General features: G+C 40.0%; 5 protein-coding genes across 9 annotated transcripts; 3 read left to right on the forward strand and 2 right to left on the reverse strand.

The window, feature by feature from the left end:
- Positions 1–4,168: 4,168 nt before the first annotated feature.
- On the forward strand, positions 4,169–6,517 carry LOC122868030 (bryoporin-like). Its single transcript, XM_044179566.1, has 3 exons — positions 4,169–4,511; positions 4,932–5,053; positions 5,923–6,517. The coding sequence occupies exons 2-3, from the start codon at positions 4,950–4,952 to the stop codon at positions 6,350–6,352; spliced, it is 534 nt and encodes a 177-aa protein (XP_044035501.1). The 5' UTR covers positions 4,169–4,511; positions 4,932–4,949; the 3' UTR covers positions 6,353–6,517.
- On the reverse strand, positions 6,518–13,365 carry LOC122868028 (endonuclease domain-containing 1 protein-like). The gene is made up of 2 exons (XM_044179562.1): positions 12,005–13,365; positions 6,518–10,229 (listed from the first exon to the last, which is right to left on the reverse strand). Exons 1-2 carry the CDS (start codon positions 12,278–12,280, stop codon positions 9,609–9,611), a joined length of 897 nt encoding a protein of 298 aa, XP_044035497.1. The 5' UTR covers positions 12,281–13,365; the 3' UTR covers positions 6,518–9,608.
- Positions 6,590–8,137, forward strand: LOC122868029 (DELTA-stichotoxin-Hcr4a-like). Of its 2 annotated transcripts, none has more exons than XM_044179565.1 (3): positions 6,590–7,099; positions 7,180–7,394; positions 7,566–8,137. In XM_044179565.1, the coding sequence occupies exons 2-3, from the start codon at positions 7,291–7,293 to the stop codon at positions 7,996–7,998; spliced, it is 537 nt and encodes a 178-aa protein (XP_044035500.1). In that variant the 5' UTR covers positions 6,590–7,099; positions 7,180–7,290; the 3' UTR covers positions 7,999–8,137. The 2 variants fall into 2 exon arrangements, with proteins under 2 accessions (XP_044035500.1, XP_044035498.1); XM_044179563.1 differs by having other exon boundaries at positions 7,274–7,394.
- On the forward strand, positions 10,083–19,023 carry LOC122868026 (UDP-glucuronosyltransferase 2B15-like). 3 transcript variants are annotated; one of them, XM_044179558.1, is made up of 3 exons: positions 15,542–15,667; positions 15,804–15,834; positions 17,181–19,023. In XM_044179558.1, exon 3 carries the CDS (start codon positions 17,190–17,192, stop codon positions 18,792–18,794), a length of 1,605 nt encoding a protein of 534 aa, XP_044035493.1. In that variant the 5' UTR covers positions 15,542–15,667; positions 15,804–15,834; positions 17,181–17,189; the 3' UTR covers positions 18,795–19,023. The 3 variants fall into 3 exon arrangements, with proteins under 3 accessions (XP_044035494.1, XP_044035492.1, XP_044035493.1); XM_044179559.1 differs by lacking the exons at positions 15,542–15,667; positions 15,804–15,834 and adding an exon at positions 10,083–10,220; XM_044179557.1 differs by lacking the exon at positions 15,804–15,834 and having other exon boundaries at positions 15,511–15,667.
- A 441-nt stretch (positions 19,024–19,464) lies between these two features.
- Positions 19,465–27,214, reverse strand: LOC122868027 (C-type lectin domain family 4 member M-like). 2 transcript variants are annotated; one of them, XM_044179560.1, is made up of 7 exons: positions 27,112–27,214; positions 24,263–24,422; positions 23,340–23,456; positions 21,477–22,220; positions 21,135–21,265; positions 20,922–21,049; positions 19,465–19,766 (listed from the first exon to the last, which is right to left on the reverse strand). In XM_044179560.1, exons 2-7 carry the CDS (start codon positions 24,348–24,350, stop codon positions 19,598–19,600), a joined length of 1,377 nt encoding a protein of 458 aa, XP_044035495.1. In that variant the 5' UTR covers positions 24,351–24,422; positions 27,112–27,214; the 3' UTR covers positions 19,465–19,597. The 2 variants fall into 2 exon arrangements, with proteins under 2 accessions (XP_044035495.1, XP_044035496.1); XM_044179561.1 differs by having other exon boundaries at positions 24,263–24,394; positions 27,112–27,167.
- Positions 27,215–27,341: the final 127 nt, after the last annotated feature.

The following is a 27,341-nucleotide window of genomic DNA, read 5'->3' on the forward strand; positions in this document are numbered from 1 at the left end:
TTCATCACTTTTCAATACAATCCTGGATTTTTGATGTTATTGCATCATTTTGTACATTTCTTATATTTTTGTATGTTTTTTCACCAAAGACCACATTGTACATAACGCTGGTTTAACACTTGCATGAGTAAATCAATAAATTGTACAAATATCTAACTTGAAATAAATCAAACTGACATGTCACCGATGAAGCATTTTCACACCTGTAAATAAGTCAAGATGCTATTTCACCGAAAACTTCACAAGTGATATTATATGATCACTACCTTTCTCCATCTGCATGTACTGGTTCCCCAATAATGCTCCATCACAGTGTTTTTAGAGCCTGAATAGTTTTTATAGAATTGTTGCTTTAAGACTGTTTTAAGTAAATGTTGCTTAGTTAGAAGAGACATAAAAAGCCAGTTTACATTCTTTAAACTTGACAGAAACGTCTGTTAGCCTCTCTATAGGGAAATTCATTCTGACTAAATGCTTTCAGACGCATTTAAAGCTCAGTGTTTGTTTGAGTTCTTTGGACAAATATGTAAGTTTTCAACCGACTGAGGTGATTTCACTCCCTCTGTGGTTAAAGGTGTATTAATGACCAGTAGCGTTTGTGGTGAGCAAAGACATACGCGTCCTGCAGCGGTGGAATGTAACTAAGTACAAATCTGAGATACTTGAGTATTTCCATGTTATGCAACTTTATACTTATAAATATTGTACTTTTTACTCCTTTATATATTTGTTTAACAGCTTTAGTTACTTTTCACATTACAATTTTTCCTACCCTTCCTGTCCAGTGAAAACCACGTATCTCCAAATGTGGAGATTTTGAATGTCTGTTAAACTATTAAAAACCCTCTCGGATCAGCTGGAAAACGCATCGTCACAAAGCTGAAAACAGGCAGTTTTTCTGATACGTGGTTCTCACAGGACGGCGACGCTACAAACACATGATGATCTTATAGACCATGATGCATTGCTGTAGATTAAACTACCCAACAGTATATAAAGCAGTTAAAATGAGCTCAACCTGAAACATCTGCAGCAGTAAAATGCAACACACACATTACTGCAGCAGGAACATGAATCCAGAATCATCAGATATAATAAAACACTGACAGGGAACAGTGAGGTAGTACTTTCATTGTGGTATTGTTACTTTTACTTGAGTAAAGGATCTGAATACTTCTTCCACCACTCGCCTCCTTCCCTTGTTGAATCAGCTTGAAGGAGAAGGACCCTCTCAGACTTACTCTTTTCTTTGTATTGACTTCTTCTTTATTCAAACATTATGTTGAATCATCATCAACATCTCAGCTTACAGCTTCATCGGGGACAAATGAAAGTAATGCGTTAGAAACCACTTTATATGCATTTTCAGTCAACATGTGCAAGGCATCCTGTAGGATAATTACACCATCCAGTAATCAAGCCATCACCTGTGTCGCCTGCCTTTTGATTTTTACCATTTCAGCACCATCTTGTGGTCAGATCTAAAACATCAGGTGAACAGACAATAGATCCTTTAATAGCAACAGTTGAAAAAGTACTCGGATAAAATGGTCTAAAAATACTCCATTATAAAATTATAAAAGTCCTGAGTTCAAATGTTACTTTAGTAAAAGTACAGAAGTATTACAAGCAAAATGTACTCAAAGTATAAGTAGGTAAAAGTACTCATTATGCAGAATTGAACTTGGCTTTATCCAACGTTCAGATTTTTGTTCTGGAAATGTGAGCAAATGAGTGCATTTTTAATTAGATAATGCCTCATTTGCATATTTAAACATAACATTTCAGAAAACTTGTAATACAAAAAATAATTGTCTTCTATGTAAGTAATGTACTGGGGAAGTTTCATGGTGATATCTATTAATTAAATGTATTACCATATTAACCTGTAGTGTCTCCCCTGCAGTAAAAGTACTAACACCACACTGTAAAAAGTCCTGTGTTGAAAATGTTACTTAAATAAAAGTATAATCAGGAAAATGTCATCATCATCATCAGGTTATTATTCCTCGTGCATTAATGTAAAGCAGGATGTTGCTGCTGCAGCTGGTGGAGCTGGAGCTCATGTTGAACCGGTTTGTATCGGACTGCAGCTGATGATGCTTTTCATTCTGGATCCATCTGCTGATTCTTTTCTCCGTCGATCGATTGATTGCAGCTGCAGCTGCTCTTGTACATGTTCATATGTTTTGTGTGCAAAAATCTTCATTTGTAAAGTAACTAGTAACTAAAGCTGTCAAACAAACACATATGGTGAAGCAAAAGGTACAGTATTTCTACCTGAAATGTAGTGGAGTAGAAGTATAAAGTGGCACGAGATTAAAATACCCAAGTACCTCAGATGTGTACTTTAGTACACAACTTGAGAAAATGTACCTAGTTACATTCCACCATTGGTGCCAGTGTTGGCCAACCACCTTTTTAACGTCCCAGTGTATTCTATAAAGAAAGAAGGCTCAGCTTGATGTCTGTCTTTATATGATTTGACCACAAGATGGTGCTAATGTGGTAAAGACTGAAGAAGGGAAACAGCACAGGTGACTCAGATGATGACTTGATTACCGGATGCTGTTATTATTCTTGTGTTTGTTGATTGAAAATGTATATAAAGTGGTTTTCTGTTTGTCCTCTGATGAAGGCAGCAGCTGTTTGAATAAATGAGAACGTGTGTGTGTGTGTGTGTGTGTGTGTGTGTGTGAGTGTGTGTGTGGTCTTCCTCCTTCAAGATGGCCACCAGCACACAGTTAATGGGGTTTAATGGGTTCTCATTGCTTACCATATATAATAAAATAATCCTACAGGGATTTTTGTGAGTCATTGATGCTCGTCGTTGTCTCTTTGTACAGAGAAAGTGTGTTTGGCAAACAGAAAAGCATAGTTATTTGGGTGTTTCTGTGACTGAACTTAATGAGCTGCACTTAATGAATCTACAGCGACTGCAATTACGACTGTGACTCTCCATAGCCAATTTAATTTATTTTACCTCCTGGTGAAGAAATACTGTGCACACTGCACGTTCATGTGCTGCATTTGTTCGAGCTGACGCTAATCACGTTAACATCTGAGTGAAATTGTGAAATTAAGCCACCTCCCTTGTTTGGAGACACAAAGGAAACACATTTCAAATACTCAACATAGTGTGCGAGTTCTGTGCACAGCACCTTTTTATTGCAGAAATATATAATAACACATAGGAACAAAGATGATGTACCAGGGTTCATGAAACATGAAGAAAATAAAACAAAGGCTTCAGAAGTTCACAAGATTATGTTATAAAATGTACATATATTTTTAAGGCTTTGCAGATATTATATTGCAAGAGCAGATACTGTAGGAAAATAACTGAAATATATATTAAGTATCAACATTTACTCATTATGTTGACAGAAAAACAAAATTCAGGTGGCATCGTTATATTTCTTATAAAACATATTTGCTGTTGCAAATTAGTAGTACATACACATAAATCCTAGAAGACCGGGTTGGGCTTTGGGGTTGATAGAGTGCGGAATGGTTTAGATGAGTTGTTGCATTACATTTTTTAACGTTTTAAACGTGGTTTTGTGTTATGTACTTTTATGGAATTGAACTATGAAATTTTGCCAAGATGACAAAAAGACTGATTGCTTTTGTTCTGATTTGCAGACATGATAAGATCTCTTTGAAAGTCTTTTTGGGTCTCTGTGTTTTTTTGCATCTCTTTGTGTCTCTTTCAGGAACAGATACTGGTGCAGGCGAATCGGGCTCGTTTAGTAATCCATGTGTATGTGACTGTGTGAATGTCTGTTATTCCCTTTGATGGACTGGCGACTTGTTCAAATGTTCCCCATCCCTCCCATCCAGTCCATGCTGGAACAGGTTCCACACACAGAAACCAGGTAAAAACAGTAAGAAGGCTGTCGCATCAAGTGCTCATTTACCAACTTTTGGCACATGAAACGTTATGAAATGCACTCTAACACGCGCACACTGTGACAGTCTCTCTTCAGCGAAAAGTGAAAAGACTGACATGTAAGAGATGCATAATTATTGCCAAATGCCATAATTTGTTCTGTCAGAGGAACCGGTTCAGGAGGCTTCATCTACGCTTCCTGACGGGTGTGACTGCTACTCTGCAGTCTTTCCAGACATTCAGGTATTTCACCTGGCAACTGTCAGCCACTGAGGGCTACTGGCTTGTCGCCTGTGCAAGGAGTACTTTTCCATCTTGTGCCAGAGGGATCATCAGTACTGAGTCGTTTAATTCACATTAGACACATCGCTTAATGTTTCTATCCTCCAGTCTATTTCACTGTGGCTATAGACTTAAAAGTTTAAACTACCACACAGACGTGACATTACATGTGCATTGGTGCAGATATTCTGGAAGCAGACACACCTGTTGTAAGCTCAGACTGTGTGTGAGGTGTGACTGTGCCTGGGAGGGTGTGACTTCGTACTTGTCTCCAAACCAAACTCAGACCTGTTTTCAGACGACTCTCTGCCATCCTGCGTGTGTGACATAAAGTAAAGTAAGTGCATTTACTTTGATTATGCAGTAATCACCAAAGCTAGAATTGTTTTGAAAAACAAATGTGTAGTGGTTTCATAATGGTCGGTAGAGATGCCTTTAGCCCTTTATTTTGTGTCGAGGTGAAACGGTGTGCTGCAATGATGTAATGTTTGGTGTCCTAATGCATCGTACTTCATCCTCGTGTCATAACGTGTATGTAGAATGATTGTTTGCATGCCTCTTAGCAGTATATGTCAGTGAAACCAAACACGAAACACATCAGGCCCTCGTCTCAGCAAGACAAATGATTCTACTTGATGCGATTTGATGAAGAACCTTCAGGACAGTTTCTACCTAAACTATAAAATCTATTATAATGATGACAAACTTAGAACAGTCATCCTCATCACTTTCTCTTTTCTTTACCTCTGTCATTTAGCCTCCAGCAGCCGTCAACATGCCCGAGACTGCAGAGTCCCACGCTGTCGCCCTCACCACCAACCGCAACTGTGTCGTAGAGATCACCAACGTCAGCTCCGTCTTCTGTCTCGTGCACCCAAAGTAAGAGCCGCTGTGAGACAGTGTGGCCTTTTACTCAAATGCAGAGCTGCTTTGCTTGATGATGAACTCATTTCCTCTTTTGTGTATGAACCAATAAACACAGTGATCAAGGTACCTGAAATGTACTTGAATCTATTTATGCATGACTACCAGTGGAAAGTAACATTTACTCAAGTGTTGTACTCAAGTACAATTTTGAGGTACTTGTACTTTACTTGAGTATTTCCATCCTATTCTACTTCATACTTCTACTCCACTACATTTATTTGATCAAGATTTGATCAAGATTTTACATAACAAAATCACACGAGCAGCTTACAAAATACAAGACTTGTTAAAGATTAAATTAGTATTTTCCAACCTTTTTGGCTCATGATAGAGAAAAGTCAAAAAATGGACTGGAAAACAGATTTGTGCAGAAGAACTTTGTTTTGTCTTCTTTTCTGTCCCATTAATCATCTCATGACCCCTCAGATTTATCTGGTGACCCTTTGGAGGACGCAGGTCGGGAACCACTGGGCTAAACTAGCTAACTGTATATATAAAGCAGTTAAAACCAGCTCCACCTTGTGCAGCAACAACAGTAAAATGCTGATTACACATTGGTGCATCAGTGTTAACAATCTAATAATGTCCTATAAAATAATATATCAGTCATAGGGACGATTTTTTCTATAGAACCTGTATTTTTATTTTTGATACTTTAAGTACATTTAGCTTAAACCTCTGTTCTTTTACTCAAGTAGAATTTTAAATGCAGGACTTTTACTTGTAATGGAGTATTTCTACATTGTGGTATTAGTATTTTAACTTAAGTAAAGTACTTCTTCCACCACTCGTGACTGCATCTACCCTCTTCTACCCTCCAGGGTGTACATGGAAAGTGGCTTTGTCTTCAGCCCTCCACAGCCGACCTTGCGCACCACCAAGACCGAGGTGTGCTCTTTCACCAAGGACGACAACACGGCATCGGGTGCTGTGGGTGTCATGACCTACGAGCTGTTCGACATGCGCAACCGCCACTGCAATGAGCTGATGGCCATCATGTTCTCAGTGCCGTTCGACTATAACTTCTACAAGAACTGGCTGGGGGTAGGCATCTTTGAGCACACGCAAGCCTGCGATGAGAAGCTGTACGACCTCATGTACAAGGGGAAGGATTTCACCAACTTTGTGCGCCAAGAGGCCAACGGCTCGGGGGTGACGTTCAGGGGAAAGATGCTGGACGTGAGGGCCTGCATGTCTGATGAGGGCAGGGCAATTATTAAAGTGGAGTTGTATGACAAAATGGGCAGATGAGTCTGTTTGTAATGCTGTGAGAATAAAATGTTCAGCACCAAATGAGTGCATTGGTGTGGAATAAAGTGTAAGAACACAGTCGATGCAGATATTCCTGAAGTCATTCCTGAGTCATTCATGTCACGTATGGGTGCTTTCAGTGAATAAAAAAAACAATATCATGGATTTCTTGTCGTTAACATTTTTTGTGTCGTCTTTAATTTGTACCATCGCACGTGATCACAGATGTTTGCATGCAGTAACAACAGGTAACAAAAGGAAAAGTTTTACATCTCTTCAGCAGACATGAATCATACTTCACTTTGGAGTAAAATTATTACAATAAACACAATGTTAGTCAGACTGCACAGCATCATAAGCAGAGGTATAGCATGTTCGTCTCCACATTCAGACAGTAAAGACAACATCACAGACAATAGCTGTGGTGCATAAAGAGACAGTGTGGTGTGAGACAGAGTCACGGAAAGCTGAACAAACAGGCATATTAGCATTATGAAAACACAAAAAAACACAGTAATGTTGTTATTGTTGGCTCCACCGTCTGCACGCCTCTTCACACATACCTCAGGCAAAGACGGGACAAAAAGTGTGAGATGGTGAGCAACAGGGAGTGGGTGTGTGCTGTGGGTGGGGAGAGTTTTGGGAGGGCTTTAGGTGTCACACATTCCCCAGCAAGATCTAAAGAGTGAACCCAGTGTCTCCAGTCTGGCATTCCCTGAGCGAGCAGCACACCTGTGATCCGGACAGGTAGGTGGAGGTTTACTGACAAATATTATTCAGTGAACTGTGATGTAGAAGGATTTAGCACCGTATATGTTTTGTCATAGGCACCGTTTTCAGAAGTATCTACATGAAACTACTCCACTGCACTGTAATACAGATCTGCAGATTACACTTTACACCTGTCGTGCTCTGTCGCAGCCTTTACCAGCAACAATATGAGTGAATCAGCAGAGGCTTTGGCAGCTAACATCAAAAGCCGAAGGAACATCACCATCGAGATCACCAACATCACCAATAACTACTGCCTAGTTGACCCCAAGTAAGTGCAAGACTTAAAAGACAAGATTGTATTGTTGAAAAAAAGAGTGCATGTTCATTTCCTTTGCATGGATAAACTGAGGTTAAAAGTGCAGCTTGAATAAAAATAAGTGTACCCATTCATTATCTAGTTTTCCCTTACTTTTATTCCTTTTCTTGCCTTTCAAAAAAGGGTTTACCTGGACAGTGGCAACTGCCACAGCCCACCCCAACCCACCGTACGCCCCCTGAAAACCGAGGTGTGCAACTTCAGCAAGACCAGCGCCAAAGCCTGCGGCGCAGTGGGCGTCCTGACCTATGACCTGTTTGAGAGGCAAAGCAACTGTGCTACGGAGACATTAGCTATAATGTTCTCCGTGCCCTATGACTATAACATGTACAAGAACTGGTTGGCCGTGGGAATCTACGAGCACGGCAAAGAGTGCAACGAGAGTCTGTACAAAGAGATGTATTACAACAAAGAGCAGCAGGGCTTTGTACGGGAGGAGGCCAAAGGCTGTAGTCTCACGTATAAGGGCAAGCACCTGGACATCATGGCTACCATGTCCCCTTTGGGCAGGGCCATTTTGAAGGTAGAGGTGTGGGACAAGGTCTTCACTCACTAAGCCGATGAATCATTATTGTCAAAATAATCCAGTTTGACAGACCAGTGTGCAGTGTTACATATGTTTAGCCCTTTGTACACCTGTGCTACTGTACCATCTGTTCATGCAATAAATCCAGAATGAGTCTGATATGACAAAACTTGTGTCTTAGTGATCATTACAAAAAACAAGTCTTGGCGAAGCTTCAGAGCGGTCGAGCCCAACTTGCGGAACAAGTTAATGTTTGTCTAAATGAGTCATATCTGTAATTTATCAACCTGTATTTGTTCTTGATTTAAAGCACAAATATAATTTCTACTTATTTGATACATGTTCAGAAAGCCTCCACCAGCAGCGCCTTATGGAAATGAATGTGATACAAAATAGATTATGAAATAAAATAAAATGAAAGATCATCAGATATTATTAAGTAAATAATAAGATAATAGACATATTGATTTCCAAGATACTGAGGTCTGGTGTTTCTTTGAATTACCAACAAATTCTGTAAAGATGAAACTTCATGCTAAAATCCCTCCAGCTGCAGTGTACAGGTCTATTGCACAAGGTCACCCTCTAGTGGTCAAAAGTCTTTGGTGCAGACAAAAGGAATACCTACACAGTATGTATGTGTGTGTGTGTGTGTGTGTGTGTGTGTGTGTGTGTGTGTGTGTGTGTGTGTGTGTGTGTGTGTATAATATATATATATATAGCATCATCAGTAATTCAATAAAGTACATGGATCACTTTTCCATATTTTAATGAGTTATAAGCTGATTTGTCTGAGGTCAGTGTCCCTTCCCCACACCAGGTCAGCTGTAGGTAAAATATCTGCCCTCACAAGAAAAACTACCAGCCGTTTGTTCAAATGCTTAAAAGGAATACTTTGAGATTTTGAGAAATACGCTTATTCACTTTCTTGCCGAGAGTTGGATGAGAAGATCGACTCTCATAACTGTACATTAAATATGAAGCGACAGCCAGCAGCTGGTTAGCATAACTTATAGGAGTGCTATCAATCTTCTCATCTAACTCTTGGCAAGGAAATGAATAAGCTTATTGCCAAAATGTCAAACTATTCCTTTAAAGCAAGCTATATTTACATGAATGTGACAAGGACAGCAAGGATAGCAGCCGTGTGAAAGGTGGAGAAGAGACCGCCGTTCACATCCTGCTTCCCCAAAACAAATTCAGGTAAAAGACAGCACACCAGTAGTAAAAACAACAAACAAGAGAATCAGTGAAGCCTTCATCAGAGGCCGTCGCATCAGCAGTTTTGTCAGTCCATTAACTGTCAATAAGATTCGCCAAAATGGTGAAAACATGAGGTGATTCTTTTGCTTTCTTTTGGCCCTGCAGTGCTGCCTTTTTCCTACATTTCTTTTGGAGAAACAAACATATTACTGTAAAGTCGGTGTTGGTTTCTTTTAACCCTTAAAATCTTTCCCAATCTTAACCAGGTAAACCTAACCAAACCTTACAGATTATATGAATCATTTGCGTAACGGTCATTTGTAACAGTTTTGGAAAGCACTGACAAATGACGCTTTTTGTTTGGAGGACTTGTTGAAAAGACACTAAATTAGCTCGAACACTTCAAAGATCTAATTATAGTAATAATGTAATCTGGATCAATCGGATCCAGAGCACTGCTCATAAAAAACACTGACAACAGTGTTGAACCTGTCCTTCAGGTACATCTCAAGTGTTTCCAGTGGCATTTGTCTCACATCATATCCCCTGAACTGTTTCTTAGCTGTCTTGCTAACAGGCACAATCTCCTCGCTGCTGTTGCGGTCGTTGCGGCCAATAGCAGCATATGTGGGAAGTGCATCCTTCAGTTCGTCTGGGAGGCTGTGGTTGTAGTTTGGGCAGCAGTAGGCGGACCAAATGTACTCGGGCACAGCCACGCGATGATTTTTGAGCCAATGCTCGTCGCTCCGGTAAGGGATGATGCCAGTCACTATGAAAGCCTCTCCGAGACAGTAGGTCCCCAAGGTTTGGTTGACATTCTGCTCCAGGACTTCCCAAGGCCCATCATTGGAGCCTGCCTTCTGAGGGACCACATTAGTGAGGGTGAAGGTGGCGGAGCGGTCCTCGCGGCTCTGGTGGTGAAGGCTGGGGTTCAAGTGGCCACGAGAATAGGTGGAATTAATGTAGTCCAGCTCCACCGCCTGGCTGTCCACCACGTTCTGGTCCAGAGGGCCCGGAGGGAAGGGGATCATGTTGCCATCAGCTCCTGGGTAGGTCAACTGTTTATTGGAGGGTGGAAGGAAAAAGTGATGTAGTTTTAAAGTTGACTACATGTCATACAGACCTTATGTTTCACTGTGTAATTCAGAGGAAGACTGACTCAATGACTGAAGCTGCTTTAACGCTATCTGGCCAAAATAATGTGGACACCCCTAAAAGTCTACAGCCATGCTAACAGCTCTCTGTACTCAGGCACAGCGGTGCTTTGAGGCAAATGCTAACATCAGCATGCTAACATGCTCACAATGACAATGCTAACATGCTGGTGTTTAGCAGGTATAATGTTTACCACGTTCACCATCTTAGTTTAGCATGTTAGCATGCTAACATGTACTGATTAGCAGTAAACACAAAGTACAGCTGAAGCTAATGGGAATGTCATTAGTTCTGCAGGTATTTGGTCATAAACCGAAGTATTGGACAAATACAAATTCTGACCTGATGATGGCGCTAGATGATAAATCACCAAAGTTATTGGGATTCCTCCTCTGGGGACCATGAATGTATTGACCAAAGTGGTGGACCGACCGACCGACCGACCGACGTTGCCATCCCTAGAGCCACGCCACTAGCATGGCTAAAAAGTAGTGAGGTCATGAGTCCTAATCACCCCAGTGCAACATAACCAATTTTTAACTAGGCATCAAATTAAGTAAAATTTTCACGTTTGTTTATTAATTTAACTGCAGTGAATTTTCTGTACGTTTTATCTCCCTACGTGATGGTTTAAAGGCTGTTTCGAAGCCTTCAAGACATTGCCAGCATTATAATTATAGTGGAGAAATACTCAATCCCTCTATTTTATTCTAATTTAAATCATTTCTGTATTTATTTTTTGCCTAAAAACAGTCAGCGTTGAGTGTAAAAAGTACCAGAATCAGCCTTCAAAAACCCACCATGTGGAATTTGCACGATTAAAATCCTCACATTCCCAGAAACGATACTGAAAGTCGTGACCTTGGTGTCCTCAGTGGAAGCTATAGCCCTGGTTATAAGTAAGAGGAAACTAAATGCTTAGCTTACAATTATATTTTAGTCAACAGTGTGCTTCCTGTTTCAACATGACAATACCCCAGCACAAAGCCAGCTCCAGAAAGAAATGGTTTTCCCAGTTTGGTGTGGAAGGATGTGACTGGCAGAGCCCTGAGCCAGGCCTTACAGCTGTGTACAGCAGCAGATTAATGTGCATGGCTTTGGAGGGACATGTTTAATAATCACATATGGATGTATTGTTTGGCTATCCAAATACTTTTGGCCATGCAATGTACCAGATTAGGGTTCATGGCTAGTATGAACAATACAGTATGTGTTGACAAAGCACAAATGAGACAATTCTCCTTTGTTGGGCTTCATTTCCTCATTTTCTTATTTACTGAAAACACATTACATAACTGATGCTAAACTGGAACATCAGCATTTTTTTTTTCTTGAAGAGTCAAGTCTCTTTGAACATGTGGAAGAACAAAGTCTTGTTTCAGTGCCAACATATTGTGTTATAGCAGTTAAGACAAAATGAAACGAGTTGTAAAACGCATCTGAATAAAACCAGAAAATTAAATAAATGTCTTCACAGATCAGCTGAGTGTGACCAGTGCATCCGTTCAAAGCAGAACCTGTAAATATATACAGGTATATATATATATATATATATGATATCTTCTTCTTCTCAGCTGAATATCCCACCTTTCACCTTCTTTAATCCTCATTTTATGGGATTCTAACAGTTACTTACTGTATAAATTCATGTCTATGAATCAGACAGAAATCTTCTCACCTGTGGCTCAAACTTCCAGGACGCGGTGGGTCTCTTTCCTGCAGGTACAGTGTACGAATAGGCGGAGAACCACGGAGAGCGGCGTGGTCGACTGTACAGTGTGGCAAAGCGGTACTGGTTGTAATAACGTTGGCAGATCGGGGTCCCAGCCAGACCTTTAGGAGGCCAAGACTTATAGAAGACCTGCAGGCACGTAGCGAAGTCCCCCACATCAGCCGCACACAGGCACCACCCTGCAGCGAGGGCCAGGACAGCTGGAGCCAAGCAATGGGCCATTTCAGTCACTGACAGTTTGAAATGCAACCGTCAAATGCCCAGTGGCGAGTCATGCCTCCACACAGACTCTCAGTGAAATGTGGTGGAGCATGAATTAATTGAGAGCTGTTCCCTTTTCGGCCTCTCAGTGAAAGCAGAAGCAGTTTTAACATCAGTTTCGGTTGTGTTTTTTAGAGGAAAGCAATCCAGCTTGCTATGACTGTTGCACTTCAGTACATTTCACTTAAAGCGAAAAGTTCAACTCAGAACACAGCCTTGCTCCTTGGTGTTGGACAAGTGACTTAAACTGTAATCAATGACTCGGGTTTACCTGTTGGTCCACACCAACGCCCCCTCTTCTGCTCTTTACTACGGAGCCCTCTAAAGGTCACTGCGAGGATTAGTTTGAGGACAACTTTTGCGTTTTCTAGCAATATTTCTTCTTCCAGTCCTTCTGAGCAGTATGTCTGTTTGCAGTGGAAGGTAGTGTGGAGATGTGAAGTTAATGTTTATGGACACCTCACCTTATATGATGTCTGTTGCAAAGAAGTCAGCCATAGAGCATTATCAGACTTCTGGGTAGGAGCCGTATGTATAAGGAATTACTGCTCCACACTTACAGCAACAGGCCTCCTACCAAAAACCTGTTTCAGCACTGAAGGTTACTTTAATTTGTTTTGTGCAAAGAACAGAGGAGCCTGTGCAAATGAGCTTTTTGAGATAGATTCAACTGCACATCTGTAATTCCGCCTCTGGAGATGGTATACTACAGAGTAGAGTAACTGTTCACGAATCCTGCAGAGACCTCTTGATCTAAGAACTCGTTTAAGTTTATTTTCACTAATTCCATAACCATGCCGGCCTAGTGAGCAGCAGTACTGCTGTGGTAGTAATGCCCAGTTCAAAGTAAAATTCAGTGAGCTGATCCATGCTGGGGCAGGTGAGCGGAAATAGAGATACGGCTCAGAAGGAATGGAAGGAGAAAAGTATTGCGAGTAACGCAAAAAAATCCTCAAAAATCTCTTGCAATGACCTTTAAGGGTCTCCGTAATACACGACCCTGGTCTGAAATGGAGGGAATGTTTATAGCAACATGTCAAGCAACACTGTATTTTTCAGATTTATGTTTCTGCAGATTAATAAATAGTTGTGGAACTAAATGTGTGTATAGTGGCTGTTCTTGTATCTGAAAACAAGTATACAACTATATATGTGAAAAGACACGTAACGCTTGTGCTTGTGTTACCACATTCTAATATTACAATGCTGTGAGGAAGTAGTGGCTCTCAGTTTCACCATTGTACAGCGGTCAGCTCAGTATTTAAAATAGATGAGAGTGCAGAGGTTAAAATAAGCAAAGTTCCTTATGCTGAAATGCTGGTGATGTGTTTAAGAAGTTTAAACAATAGTTATGCAGCTGCGTGATGGGTGTAATTTGTCTAATCTAAGATAAACAAAAAACAATCAAGCATAAAGTTCCCCGTACTTCATAAGGAGATGCGTCTATTGTTTCTTGCTTTACGTCGCATTCATGGATGTATTAAGATAACTGGATACCGTATTTCCAAGGTGGGGGCCCATTTATTCCAATAAAAGTTGCTCACCGGGCCCATTGAGCAGGTGCATTAGAGTCCGCTGACCATGCCGACTATGCTGAATATAGAATAACACCAGCCTTATTCTTTAAATCCAGGCGGCCTAGGATAATGGTTGGCTGTAGTCTTGATAAAACTGTTTAAAACTGTACGAAATACCATGTGAAAAGCACCTAAATGTCCCAACGAGCCACAGAGGGAAAAAAACACCAAAGGTAAGACTGAATATCCTGCAGGTGTGTGAAACTGAAAAGAATTTCCCCACAACAGACACAACACTGCTTAAACAAAAAATATAGACAGAAAAACAAAAATCAGACTTCTAAATAACTAAATTAACTAATTAATTAGTGCACAAGGCTCTGCTTTGGGCTACATTATAAATTCACTGTCACGATTGAAAACATTGGTTAAATTTACTAAAAATAAACTTTTCAGACATTATTGACCCTCTCTCTGACCTTCTGGTTTTGGAAGTGGTAAAGTACTTTCCAAGTAAAACGCACCCTTGCGTAGTTAAACACACGGAGAGGTTTTGTTATTACAGTCTTACTGGTGGCTGCTGTTAGCTAATGTTAGTAAACTTTAGATAGATATTCCATTCCATTGTTTCCATTCACTCTCACTCGTGTCGCGTAATGATGATGTCCTTGAAGCAGACTCTTAGGAAATGTGGCTACAGTGGCCACTGTCCAGCAAAAGCTACATGGTCTAGTTTTAAAGCCACTAAAGAGCCAGATATTTCTCTCATGAGTTGGTGATGATTTATATTTTCCAGGTGGACAGAAACACAACTCGAAATGAATGTTAATGTTGCTCTGTGACTGCTGGATGTGTAATAGGCAACTGTTTGCTAACTCGTTAGCCCTGACAACTTTGTAAGGTGCTAATATGTCACTGTTGTGTTTACAGCTTGTGTGCTGCTCCCAACGGGCCAGAAATACCAAATACCTAACATTTCTTCAATGGACTGAACATATTAAAAAATAAAAAGTACTCCAGGGTCTTGGAACTTCCCTTTCCTTGGAACTTCCCTTTCCTGTTTCCATTCACTCTCACTCGTGTCGCGTAATGATGATGTCCTTGAAGCAGACTCTTAGGAAATGTGGCTACAGTGGCCACTGTCCAGCAAAAGCTACATGGTCTAGTTTTAAAGCCACTAAAGAGCCAGATATTTCTCTCATGAGTTGGTGATGATTTATATTTTCCAGGTGGACAGAAACACAACTCGAAATGAATGTTAATGTTGCTCTGTGACTGCTGGATGTGTAATAGGCAACTGTTTGCTAACTCGTTAGCCCTGACAACTTTGTAAGGTGCTAATATGTCACTGTTGTGTTTACAGCTTGTGTGCTGCTCCCAACGGGCCAGAAATACCAAATACCTAACATTTCTTCAATGGACTGAACATATTAAAAAATAAAAAGTACTCCAGGGTCTTGGAACTTCCCTTTCCTGCACAATGTTTTGCATGACGAGTGTGTGTGTGTGTGTGTGTGTGTGTGTGTGTGTGTGTGTGTGGGCGTGGGTGTGTGTGTGTGTGTGTGGGTGGGTGCATGTCTCTCTCTGTGTGAGTGTGTATGCAGCACAGAGAGAGGGCGGGCTCTGTGGGAAAACTTTTCCTCTCCTCCCCTTCAAAATACACACATACATCTAAAGTCCATCTGTTAAACCCCCCTCCCCCATCACCCTCACTTCCTTATGCAACACAATAATCGGGTTTGGAGTCTGGATTCTTGTCCACACAGACGCTGGGCTTCACTTGTCCAGAGAAGGCTCAAAGTACATTTCTCCATTGTTTCAGTGATTTAAGGTAGGTTACAACATCTCACTTTTTTGAGCAACATGAACAACTCAGATAAATGCCTTCACAGCATTACTGAAAAGTAGTTACTCTGTTTTGCTCACACTAACTTGTGCAGGACTCTAAATAACTCTATTTTCAACAGTTTTTGATTATTGGAAGTGGCTGATCTGTAGGTAAGAGTGCATGGTGTTAGATTCCTCTTTTAGCTTTCTCATCAATAGACATGCAGAAAGGAAACTGGACACTTGAGGGCATGTTTCTTCTGCATGTTATGAATGGAGACTGCTAAGTGTTTTAGCCTGTTAGCAAGTCCCTGCTGAATGCAGATGATGAGAGAGATTAGAGACCATAGTAACACCAGGCATTAGTCAGTCCATGCATTCCACTGGTCTTAGATCTGTTAAATCATCATTTCAGGCACTCTGAGTGTTGTGCATGTTAATCAAACTTGACTGAAGACCTGACCACCAGCCAATCACTGACAACCTTGTACATCATGAATGCGATCAAGCATGTCCTGTCTCAGTGACTGTGTCGTAATGATTCAGTCTCCCTTGAAGATGATTCCATCGTAACATGTTATTTCTTCTCTGTAGTTCCAGCAGTCTTGAATGTTTTTGGGGATTTGGCTCCTCCCTTCTGGCCAGCCTGCACGTACCACCTGTCTAGGTGTCTGAAATGTTTCATCATCAGCTGTCTCCTTTCTAATGTTTTGTAGCTTGTCAGCAGACACAGGCAGGCTTGCTATAATCATATGTACATGTGTCTCTGTATCTGTTGCTGTGCCTGGTATGTAAGCTCTTGATAAGGAGTCTGCAACTGTTATTTCTTCGCCAGGTCGGTATTTCACATTCATCTGGTACTTTCTCAACGTTAACGTCTGTATTCTTGCAGGAGCAGAGCTGAGTGGCGTGGTTTGTGATCAGATTCAACTTGAATTTCTTTGCCATAGACAAACTGATGCAATCTTTCAAGTCCAAAAACCATTGCCAACATTTCTTTCTCAATTTGTGCTTAGCGTTGTTCTGTTTCACTCATGGCTCTTGAGGCATATGCAACAGGTTTTTCTTCCTGTAGAAGCACAGCTCCTGAGCCACTCTTAGACACATCAACTGACAGTTTCACAGTCTGAGGTCATAATATTTCAATACAGGTGCTTCTGTGAACATTGTTTTTTTTAGCTTGGTAATATCTCATTCATGCTCCTTCTCCCAATGCCAAACCACGTATGTTTTTTTATGCCAAAATCTTGATTGAGTTGTGAGCATCGCTGTCTGGAGCTGATGTGCTGGCTCTGAGAAACCGTCTCGTCCTCTCTGGCTGTTAGCTTCGCAGCAGCAACTGTAGGGACAGGTTACTAACCCACAACCTAGCTAAGCTAACTCACAACCTAGCTGGTTGACTACATTTGTCAGTGATAATTAACATGAAGCATGACATAAGGACTCATCGTAATAGGTTATTACTGCAAAATTTGCAGTTGCTCACATTAAACTTGTATGGTTTTTTTTCTTCTCAGAGTTAATCCATGGGGAGCATCTCAGGAGTTTCACTTCTGCTTCTGGTGGTGAGTGTGTCCTTCCTGACAAGTCCCAGTGTCCAGGGTGGAAAGATTCTGGTATTCCCGGTGGATGGCAGCCACTGGGTCAACATGAACCTGCTGATCCAGAGCCTCCATGATAAGGGCCATGAGGTCACTGTGGTCCGCACAGCCACTAGCTGGTACATCAAAGAAAACGCACCACATTACCACTCCATCACTGTCACCCTACCAGAAGCCATCGCCATAGAGGAGCAGGACTTCTTTGTAACTTTCCTGGTCAAGATGCTGACAGTTCAGAAACAGGGGGCAACTCTTATTGGCTTTGTGAACTTCTACTGGGAAATGCTCAGTGCGCTGTCAAAAATTCACCAACAGGCCAGCCTGTTGGGGGTAGAAATATTTGAGAACAAGACTTTAATGCAGAGTATTCGTGATGCTCAGTTTGACATGGTTCTTCTGGATCCGGGATTGCCTGTGGGAGTTCTGGTGGCTCATGAACTTAAGCTACCAACAGTTTTTAATGTGAGATGGATCACGAGCGGAGAAGGGCATTTTGTGGTAGCTCCATCTCCATCATCCTATGTTCCAACTTCAGGATGCGCCGTGTCAGATAAGATGACCTTTGTGCAAAGGGTCAAGAACGTATTCCACTATGCCCTCAACACATGCATTGACAAGTTTATAGTATGCCCTCACTATGATAGACTGGTAGACAGGTATTTTGGTCCAGATGTGAACTTCTATCACCTTCTACAAGGAGCAGATATCTGGCTCATGAGAGTGGACTTTGTCTTTGAATTCCCCAGACCTACCATGCCAAACATCGTCTACATTGGTGGTTTTCAGTGTAAGCCTTCTGAGCCTTTATCATCAGAGCTGGAGGAGTTTGTTCAAAGTTCAGGAGAGCATGGATTCATCCTGATGTCTCTTGGTACACTGGTCAAAGGCCTACCTATAGAGATCACTTCCGAAATCGCTGCTGCTTTTGCCCAAATTCCTCAAAAGGTCATATGGAGACATGCCGGTGAGCCCCCCAACAATTTGGGCAACAATACCCGACTGGTAAAATGGATGCCCCAGAACGACCTCTTGGGTCACCCGCAGATTAAAGCCTTTGTGGCCCATGGTGGTACTAACGGGATCTATGAGTCCATCTTCCATGGGGTACCGATAGTAGGCATACCACTTCTGTTTGACCAGTTTGAGAACGTTTTGAGACTGGAGGCACGAGGAGCGGCTAAGGTGGTGGATGCGACCAAACTCACTCGCCAGAGCTTTCTGGAAGCAATTCAAGAAGTTCTTCACAATCCCACCTACAGAAATAACATGAAGCGTCTCTCTGCTCTCCATCTGGATAAACCAATGCATCCTCTTGAGACGGCCGTTTACTGGATTGAGTTTGTTATGAGGCACAAAGGAGCTTCACATTTACGCACTGAGTCTTATAAGATGCCCAGGTATGCCTATTATTCTGTGGATGTTATATGCTTTTTGTTAGCAATCTTGTTGATGACGACAGCTATAGTAGTGGGCTCAATACGATTCCTTTGCTTTCGACTGTGCAGGAGGAGAAAACCCAAGCAGGAGTAGTTACTGAGTCCTCACATCTAGTGTTGGGTACTGTTCACATTAGAACCGATACCGGTACCTGGAATTCGGTACATTTTTCGGTACTTTACTCTCTCTGTAATAAAAAAAATGTGATTTCAGTTGTAAAAACTACAATAGTAAAAATGTTAAGCTAACATCAACCAATACGGTAAAAAAAACCAAAAAAAAAACCCAGTTATCTCCAACAACAACTTATCCAACTAGCTAATTAATTACCTGAAGATGTCAATGAAGTTGTTGTCCATGGAGGATTCAACTTCTTCTGCGCCGGCTGCAGGCTTGCTAACGTTAGCTCCGGCTATCAAACACGTTACACTCTTCAGTTTTTAGATATATTTTGTGTGTGACCAGGTGTTAACTCAGGTTAGACATCTGTTGCCCTGAACAGTTTTTCATTTCGCATTACAAATATTGCAGATGAAGTGTTGTCTGCGTCAAGTTTTGAAAAGTGTGACCACACTTGTGAAAGAAAATGCAATATGCATTAAAATGTGTACTCAATGAAAATAAAAAATAAGAAAAGAAAAATTGCTTGGCAGATACTGTCTTTATTCACTACAATAGAACAATGAAAAATTGGACTCTGAAGACTAAATATTGTTTTATTTTGAAAGACAACATGTACACTATAACCATGTTATAACTCAGATTTTAATACATAGCAACAATTGAATTCATCATGGATATAGTCCTATAATTGACTATAAAATTATAACTTCAAATTACTGTATTACTGCTATATTTACAATATAAAATGAGAAATAAAAATGTTCTTGGACGATCTAAACATTTTTTTCACAGATCCATCTATAAGGTATCTTACAGGAGCCATCCATCCAGGACTGGAGTGCATTTTCACTGGTGTCTATGTGTCCACAGTCTTCTCCTAGAGGGTCATCCAGCTTCCAGTCATCAGGCTCAGTCCCCATTCCTGGTCTGCTCAGCCAGTACCTAGAGAAAGAGTGGGAGCTGCTGCGTTACATAATCCTCTTATTTCATAGTGTTATTGAAGCAAGCCACAAATGTGTTCTCTTTGGTGCAGACATCTCTCATACAGTTTGAAGAACAATTTCAGATAGTAATAATAATAATAAACTTTTCTTAACAGGGTTACAAAGTGCTTTACAGAAAAAAAACAGGAGATAAAAAACAAAAACAACAATAAAAACAACAGAGGGATCTTAAAAGCATCAACACACCGGTGGATAAAATAAAATAACAATATATAAAATAGCAAGAGTGGGATGATAAAACCCAGCAACATATTACATATTCATAAATGCTTTCCTATAAAGAAAAGTTTTAAGAAGGGATTTAAAAGACGCTAATGATGTAGCCTGTCTGATCTCAGTAGGCAGAGTGTTCCACAGTCTCGGGGCTCGAACAGCAAAGGTCCAGTCACCTTTGGTCACATCTAGGAACAACCAGGAGAGCTGCATCCACTGATCTAAGGGAACCAACTTGCTGTGAACCAGGCTGGTAGAATTTGTTGGACCAATGGCTATGATCTCAGATTTATCATCTTTAAATTTGTATTTAAATTGCGACATCCAGCATTTGACATCATTGAGGCAGGCAAGGAGATTATCTAAACTGCTGGAGTTACTGGACTGCAGAGGGACATATAACTGTGTGTCATTTATATAACAACGGTGGGAAACACCATGGCTTTGAATAAATCTGGCTAAGAGGAAGCATGGAAATAAAAAATAATAGAGGACCTATAATGGACCCTTGAGGAACCCCAAAATTAAAATGAGCAACAGAAGAACAATTCATTTTCAATGACAACAGAGAAAGTTAAATTAAATTAGAGAGGTAAGAACGTAGCAGGTAGAGCTGTTCCCTTTACACCAACCCAGGTTTCTAGATGGTACAGGAGAATACAGTGGGTTTTTAGAGCTTTTTCTTTGAAAACGGCTGCCTGCTGCAGACAAAAACAACAGACAGTAATTTTAAAAAATATATTACTTTATATTTCTTTAATGGTAGCAACAAAACCCTGTAGTGTCACACTTAGTTCCCATCAAAACAGTGAGTCAAATCAAATCAAAGCAAGCATTTCTGCCAGAAGTATTATCACAGTGACCTTGTGCTTTGACTTACTGTACATCTGAAGTGAGTGAGCTGCCGTCCACCCAGAACCAATCACCCTCCTCCTCTGCGTCTGTCATACCGATCCACAGCCTGGTGCCGCCCTGCTTCAGAGCCTGGCTGCTTTCAAAAATAAAGTTCTAAAGAGAGAAAGGTGATTCAAATTATATGGTGCCTGGAAATTGGCCTGCAATTGTCACATGTTGTCTTCTTTTTGTCCTCTACCTGTTCTGGTTCGCCCCCTTGTGTCTGGCACCAGGCTCTGCTGGAGGTCCAGGTGAGCATGCGAGAGGAGAAATAGTAGCACTTGGTCTCAAACAGTCTCCAGCTTTTGGGACACTTTTTGCAAGTCCGTTCTGTGAAAAAAAAGATTAATAAAGTGTTTAGTTTGTTTTGATTCAATCCCACACAATAAATGCCTAAAATGTAACTGTATATTTGTGAGTATATAACACCAGCCTTATAAACCTAAATTTGAATTCTCCATCACTGGCCAAATGTGCCTCCACACTGTGAATTAATTTAATCAAAGCTACTATTAACACTGCCGAAAAACTGCGTATGTACCTTTCGTCTTGTGATTAACCACGGGGCAGTAGAGGTCTAGGGAGTGGTACGCCTCCTTCATTGAATGCATGTCCGCCACTGTTCGGTCCACCTCGTTTCTCCTGCTTTCCTCACACTCTGCTGCTTCCTGCCTCTTGTTCATCCACATGGTGCTCAGGTTCTGGTTTTGCTTTTGAAGCTCTGTTACTCTCTCCTGGAGCTGCATGTTGTGTTTTGACGCCTTCTCGCTGTTGTCGTTCAACAAAGCGCCGATCTTCTCTGTCAGATTTTTTATTTCTCCTTGAAACTTGTCATTGATTTCCAGAAGTTCTTGATTCTTTTCGTCCACTTGAAACAGCTCATCCTTCAGAAGGCTGTTCATCTCAGAGAGTCGTTGTGCCTCCTCCTCTTGCTGAGTGTTGGAGTCGCCCAGATATTTGATCTTTTCCTCCTGCTCAGATGTGTACTGGACAAGCCGCTCATGTTCTTGTGTGAGTTGTAAGTTTGTAGAAGTTAGATTCACAATTTGCTCCATTAAATCTATGCTCTCCAAACTCAAAGCCAGATTTACAGACATCAGTTTGGCTGAAGTCCTGTTGAGAAGTTCGGCCTGTTCATGTAGCCAGGCGTTGTGCTCCTTCAAGATTTCATTGTCTCCTTTCAGGTCGTTGTTTGCTTTAGTAAGAGTGAGGTAGCTGTCACTGATGTTCTGGTAGTCGAAGAGGAGAATTTTCCATTCTGGCTTGCTGTCTGACTCATTGTTATCTGAAAGTCAAAGACAAAGAATCATTACTTTTGTTAAAACAAAGGACAACACAGCATGCGTCTGAATGTAACTTCAGCACAGATAATAAAACAATTATAGTAATAGTAATTCTGAGAGGGAGGGGAAGATTGTATCAATCTGTTTGGTTAGCCTATTTCTGTTATGTAGTTATCCTGGATAAGTCCAAAGCTAAAATATGCACCGAACAACACCTCCTACCTCAATATAGTTCAACATTTTGGAAAATACACTTTGCCGAGAGTTAGATGAGAAGATCAACACCACTCTCATCTTTACCTTTGGTCTCGTCATCGCCATGAGGTTGGCAGATAACCAGTGGTGACTCCAATGAGTCATCAAGAAAAAGTGTAGCATGTACATCTCCCCGAAATTACAAACTGTTGTTTTTACATTTCTCTTTGTGTACAGATTAAACAAATGCGATATAACGTGTTAGTGAGCCTTAAACAACTTTCCTGTTTTGGTTCAGTCTCACCGCTCTCATAGCGTCTGAAAACGAAGCAGCAGGCAGCTGTTTTCAGAGAAAAAGCTCTAAAAACCCACTGTACACCACCTGCTCAGCACCAAACAGCAGACAGACACAGTTAGAGACCAGATGGTGAACACAGTGGAACATTTAGCAGCTAAAGAGCCAGATATTTTTCTCAGGAGCTGGTGGAGACCAAAACAGAGCTAAAAGACAGTGAATATTGGACTTTCGTTCATCAGGTGGCCAGAAACACGATTCTAAATTAATGATAAGGTTGCTCCATAACTGCTGGATGTGTAAATAATCAACTGTTTGTTAAGAAGGTGATGATATGTCAATGCTGTGTTTACAACTTGTTTCTGCTGCCCCTAAGTGGCCAAAAGTTTAAAGTTGGTAGGTTTATTTTTTCACTTTGGACAGAGCCAGGCTAGCCGTTCCCCTCTGCTTCCAGTCTAAATGCTAAGTACTTCCTGACTCCAGCTCTGTACTTGTCGCACAGTAATTAGAGTGTTATTAAACTTCTCCTCTCACTCTCGAAAAGAAAGCAACTACTTCCCCCAAATTCCCAAAAGGTCACTTATTTTGGCTGTTCCCCACTTTGAGCTTCCCATCAATAACTTATACTTACACAAGACAGAAAGTGCTACACAGGTCACAAGCAGCAACAAGCAGAGTGTTGAGAGAGCAACCACTGGACAGAAGTGGTGACAGGTCAATTTATTTCTGTTACCGAGGCAATCTGAAGCTAAAACAAACAGATTCATTATTATTATTATTAGTAAAGTAGTAGTAGTAATAGTAATAGTATTCATGGCAAAGGTATGGTTTACTGTATATTATGGAAGTGCTGGGTTATTCTCTTGCTGAAAAGTTTTATCATATACATGGATTTAGATTTTATAATATCTGTTTTTCTGTTTACAGAAGATACACTATAAACATCTCTCTCTTATCAAGTCAATTTTGTCTCTAATTGATCTTTTAAAAGTTTATTTTCTTAAACAATCAATTAATTCTACCAATAAAATCTACCACTGCAGTAAAATCTTTACTTGTTTCCAATGCAGAGTGACACATTTAAACAGATGTTCATTTCTAGAAAGTCCATGAAATAAATTGATTTCTATTGGAAACAGATTGAAATATTCTTACTGCACATGAAAATAAGGTTTTTAGGATTCAATTACAGACAAAGAAGTACTTAGGATGAGATGTTACGTTTTTGCTGAGAGCTGTTTCATCAGTATGCCCGTGTTGGATGAATCTGAATCGCTTTACAGGATATTTATTTACACTGCACTTAGTTCTGAAGGTAACACTTGGTCCCCAAATTTAGCATTTAAAACATGGTTTATAACACACCGTAATGTATAAAGACATGTTTTATATTATTAAAACTATGTTTCACTATATTATCATTCATTATCTGTTTACATACCAGCTTCCACTTACAGGCGTTATAGTTGTTGACAAACACATTAATAAACACTTTTATCTGCTTAGCACTACGTTATGGTTAAAGTGTTGCCGTTCTGTAGTTGGCGTACTTACATATTTCCTGTTCCTGCTTGTCTGAAGTCGCTGAGATTGAGCCGGAGGTTGGATTATTAATCCAGGGGAGCCGCTGATGACCGACCATTTTACCTGCACCGTATCAGAGCCTTTCGAGAAGTAGAGCAAATCCTGCGGATGTCAGGGATGAATTGGACAGCTATTGAGCCAAGAAAAACAAAGGATGCATTGTGTTAAAGTAACATTTCAGAATCAGAAATACTTTATTGATCCCCGAGGGGAAACTCTTTGTTACAGCTGCTCACCGTCACGTCACACAGGAGAAGAAGTACTAATAGAATAGAAATAAACATAATAATAAATAAGTCTGCAAGCAAATTGAAATATGATACACTATAATACACCTAATCAAACAAGTACAAGTGGGTATGAAGTATAAAGCTAAGTAAGTGTACAGTACAATGTAATAATATAAGTATGAGTAGTGCAATCATGTGTACTGTCAAGTTGATTGTAGCAGATTTAACCAGTTTATTAGGCGGTGGATATCGCACAGCAGTAATATGGTTTAATAAATATCAACAAACATGGAATACTTCAACTGAGAACAGAGTATATATATATATATATATATATATATATATATATATATATATATATATATATATATATATATATATCAGCCCACACATCTTCAGACAGACAGATTGTGTTTGGTGTGTCTAGACCTTAAACATGGACACATTAATGCCACAAAGTGTTTCTGTGGTTTTCCTTTTATGTATCATCAAAGAGTATCACAGTATCTCTTTAGCACTGTCTATGCTACAGTGTGATCTAGCATTACACTGTAAATCAAAACTCACCTGTTCAAACTGGCCTTCTCACTATAATAATCACTGCTCTGTGCGTTTCCCTTATATCCTCAGTGTTACTGTTTCACCCCCCCACCTACACCCGTCCGCCCACTTTAGGTCTCCTGTTTTGTTTTGTCTATGCTCGTGTTTGGCCATATTTAGCTGTTTTTATCTGTATAAGTCTGGTTCTTTTTATGCATTGTAAGGGGACAAATAAAATATTATTATTATTATTATTATTATTATTATTATTATTATTATTATTATTATTATTAAGACGGTGTAGTCCCTCATTCGTCCAGGAGTGTTCTATCGTAGAAAAGGTTTCAGTCGTAGTCATCTGGACACTGTTTTCAGAATCAAGACGTTTCGGCTCCCATCCGGAAGTCATTCTCAATTGTTATTATTATTATTATTATTATTATTATTATTATTATTATTATTATTATTATTATTATGTACACAGAGATGATTCAGACATAGTTTGAGGAAAAATGTTTTATATTTACACAGTGGTAGAAAGTATCTTTACTCAAGTACTATACTTAAGTACAATTTTGAAGCACTTGTACTTTTATGCTTCTTTATGCTTGTACTCCACTTCAATATAAAATATTGTACTTTTTACTTCACTTAAATGTACCTATCAGCTACAACATCAAAGTGCAGCTGACATGTTAATGGAATGTAATGCAATATTGTAAAAAGGTTGTGATAATAATCAGAATCAGTAATCAGAATCAGTATCAGAATCAGAAATACTTTGGGAAACTCTTTGTTACAGCAGCTCGCCTTTACGTCAGTGCACACAGGAGAAAGTACTAGCAAACAATACAATACACTATAAAAACAGGTCAGAAAATAAATGAAGTACCAGGTGGGTATAAGTATAAGATAAAATAAGTGTGAAGTACCAAGTGGGTTTACCGGTTGATGATGATAATACAGTATAATAATACAATGTAATAATATAAGTAATAAGGAGTGGTGCATGTAGTGTCTAGTTAAGTGTAGCTTATTGAGATTATTAAGATATTGCACAGCAGTAATGGAGGTATATAATATCAATATCCATAAATAGGAAAAACTAACATAGGAAAACTAAATATTGCACGGAGTTGGAAAAAGTCGACGAGACGGAGCTACGGCAATGGGCAGCATGCAGGCTGGAACATTCGCACTCATAATCCTATATAATGTAATATATTGTATAAAGTTAAATGATATACAGTAACTAATGGTGGAAATTAAGTAGTACATTTACTCAAGAGCTGTACCTAAGTAAAATTAGGTACTTGTACTTGAGTATTTCCATTTTATGCCACTTTACATCCACCACATGTCAGAGGGAAGTATTGTACTTTTACTCCACTACATTTATGAAACAGCTATTCTGGTTATTTTCAAGCTCAAGATAAGATTTTGCATAAATACAGTTCATATAGTACTGTATGCATTTTCCACACATACGACCAGCTTATAAAATATGATGCACTGTTGAGGTACACCTTAATGAATGCATTAGAAATAATGATCCTGCACAGTAGGCTAATGTAACACTCAGGGGCTAATCTGTCGCCTCACGAGTACTTTTACTTTCAATGTTTTAAGTAAATTTAGCTGATAATACATATGTACTTCTGCTTAAATAAAAGTATGAAAACAGGGCTTTTTCTTGTAGTGGAGTATTTTATAATATGGTATTACTACTCTTACTTAAGTTAAAGCTCTCAATACTTTTCCACCACTAACTATAACACTCCCAAAGGGGCCGTCTTGCATAATGAGTGCTTTTACTTTCACTACTTTTACTATGTGAAAGTTGTCACTACAGAAGTGAAAACACTTCTATACTTTTAATTCTTATACTTGTACTATGATTCTGCATGCAGTACTTATTCTTGTAATTGCTTATGTTTACATTGTCATACTACTACTATACTTAAGAGAGAGAGAGATCCAAATACTTCCTCCACCACTGCATTTACAGAAACCAGACAAACTGCTGCTGATCAGTTTGAAATGACTTACCTGTGCGAATGTCCCTCCCAGTCTGATGTCTGTAACATACACTGCATGTCCTGTCCTGATTGACTAACAGTCTTTGTGAAGCTACAGCTCATTTATAGCCCTCTCACCCCCTGTTGCTTTACTTCTAACAGGTGGAGATACTCTAATAATGGCCACTTCTGATTGATGTTACCTTATCTTTCACTTAACAATAGTCATTGAGGGTACAGCTGCATGGCATTGTTTGGCTT

This window comes from Siniperca chuatsi, linkage group LG20 (genome assembly GCF_020085105.1).
Source record: "Siniperca chuatsi isolate FFG_IHB_CAS linkage group LG20, ASM2008510v1, whole genome shotgun sequence".
Lineage (NCBI taxonomy): Eukaryota > Metazoa > Chordata > Actinopteri > Centrarchiformes > Sinipercidae > Siniperca > Siniperca chuatsi.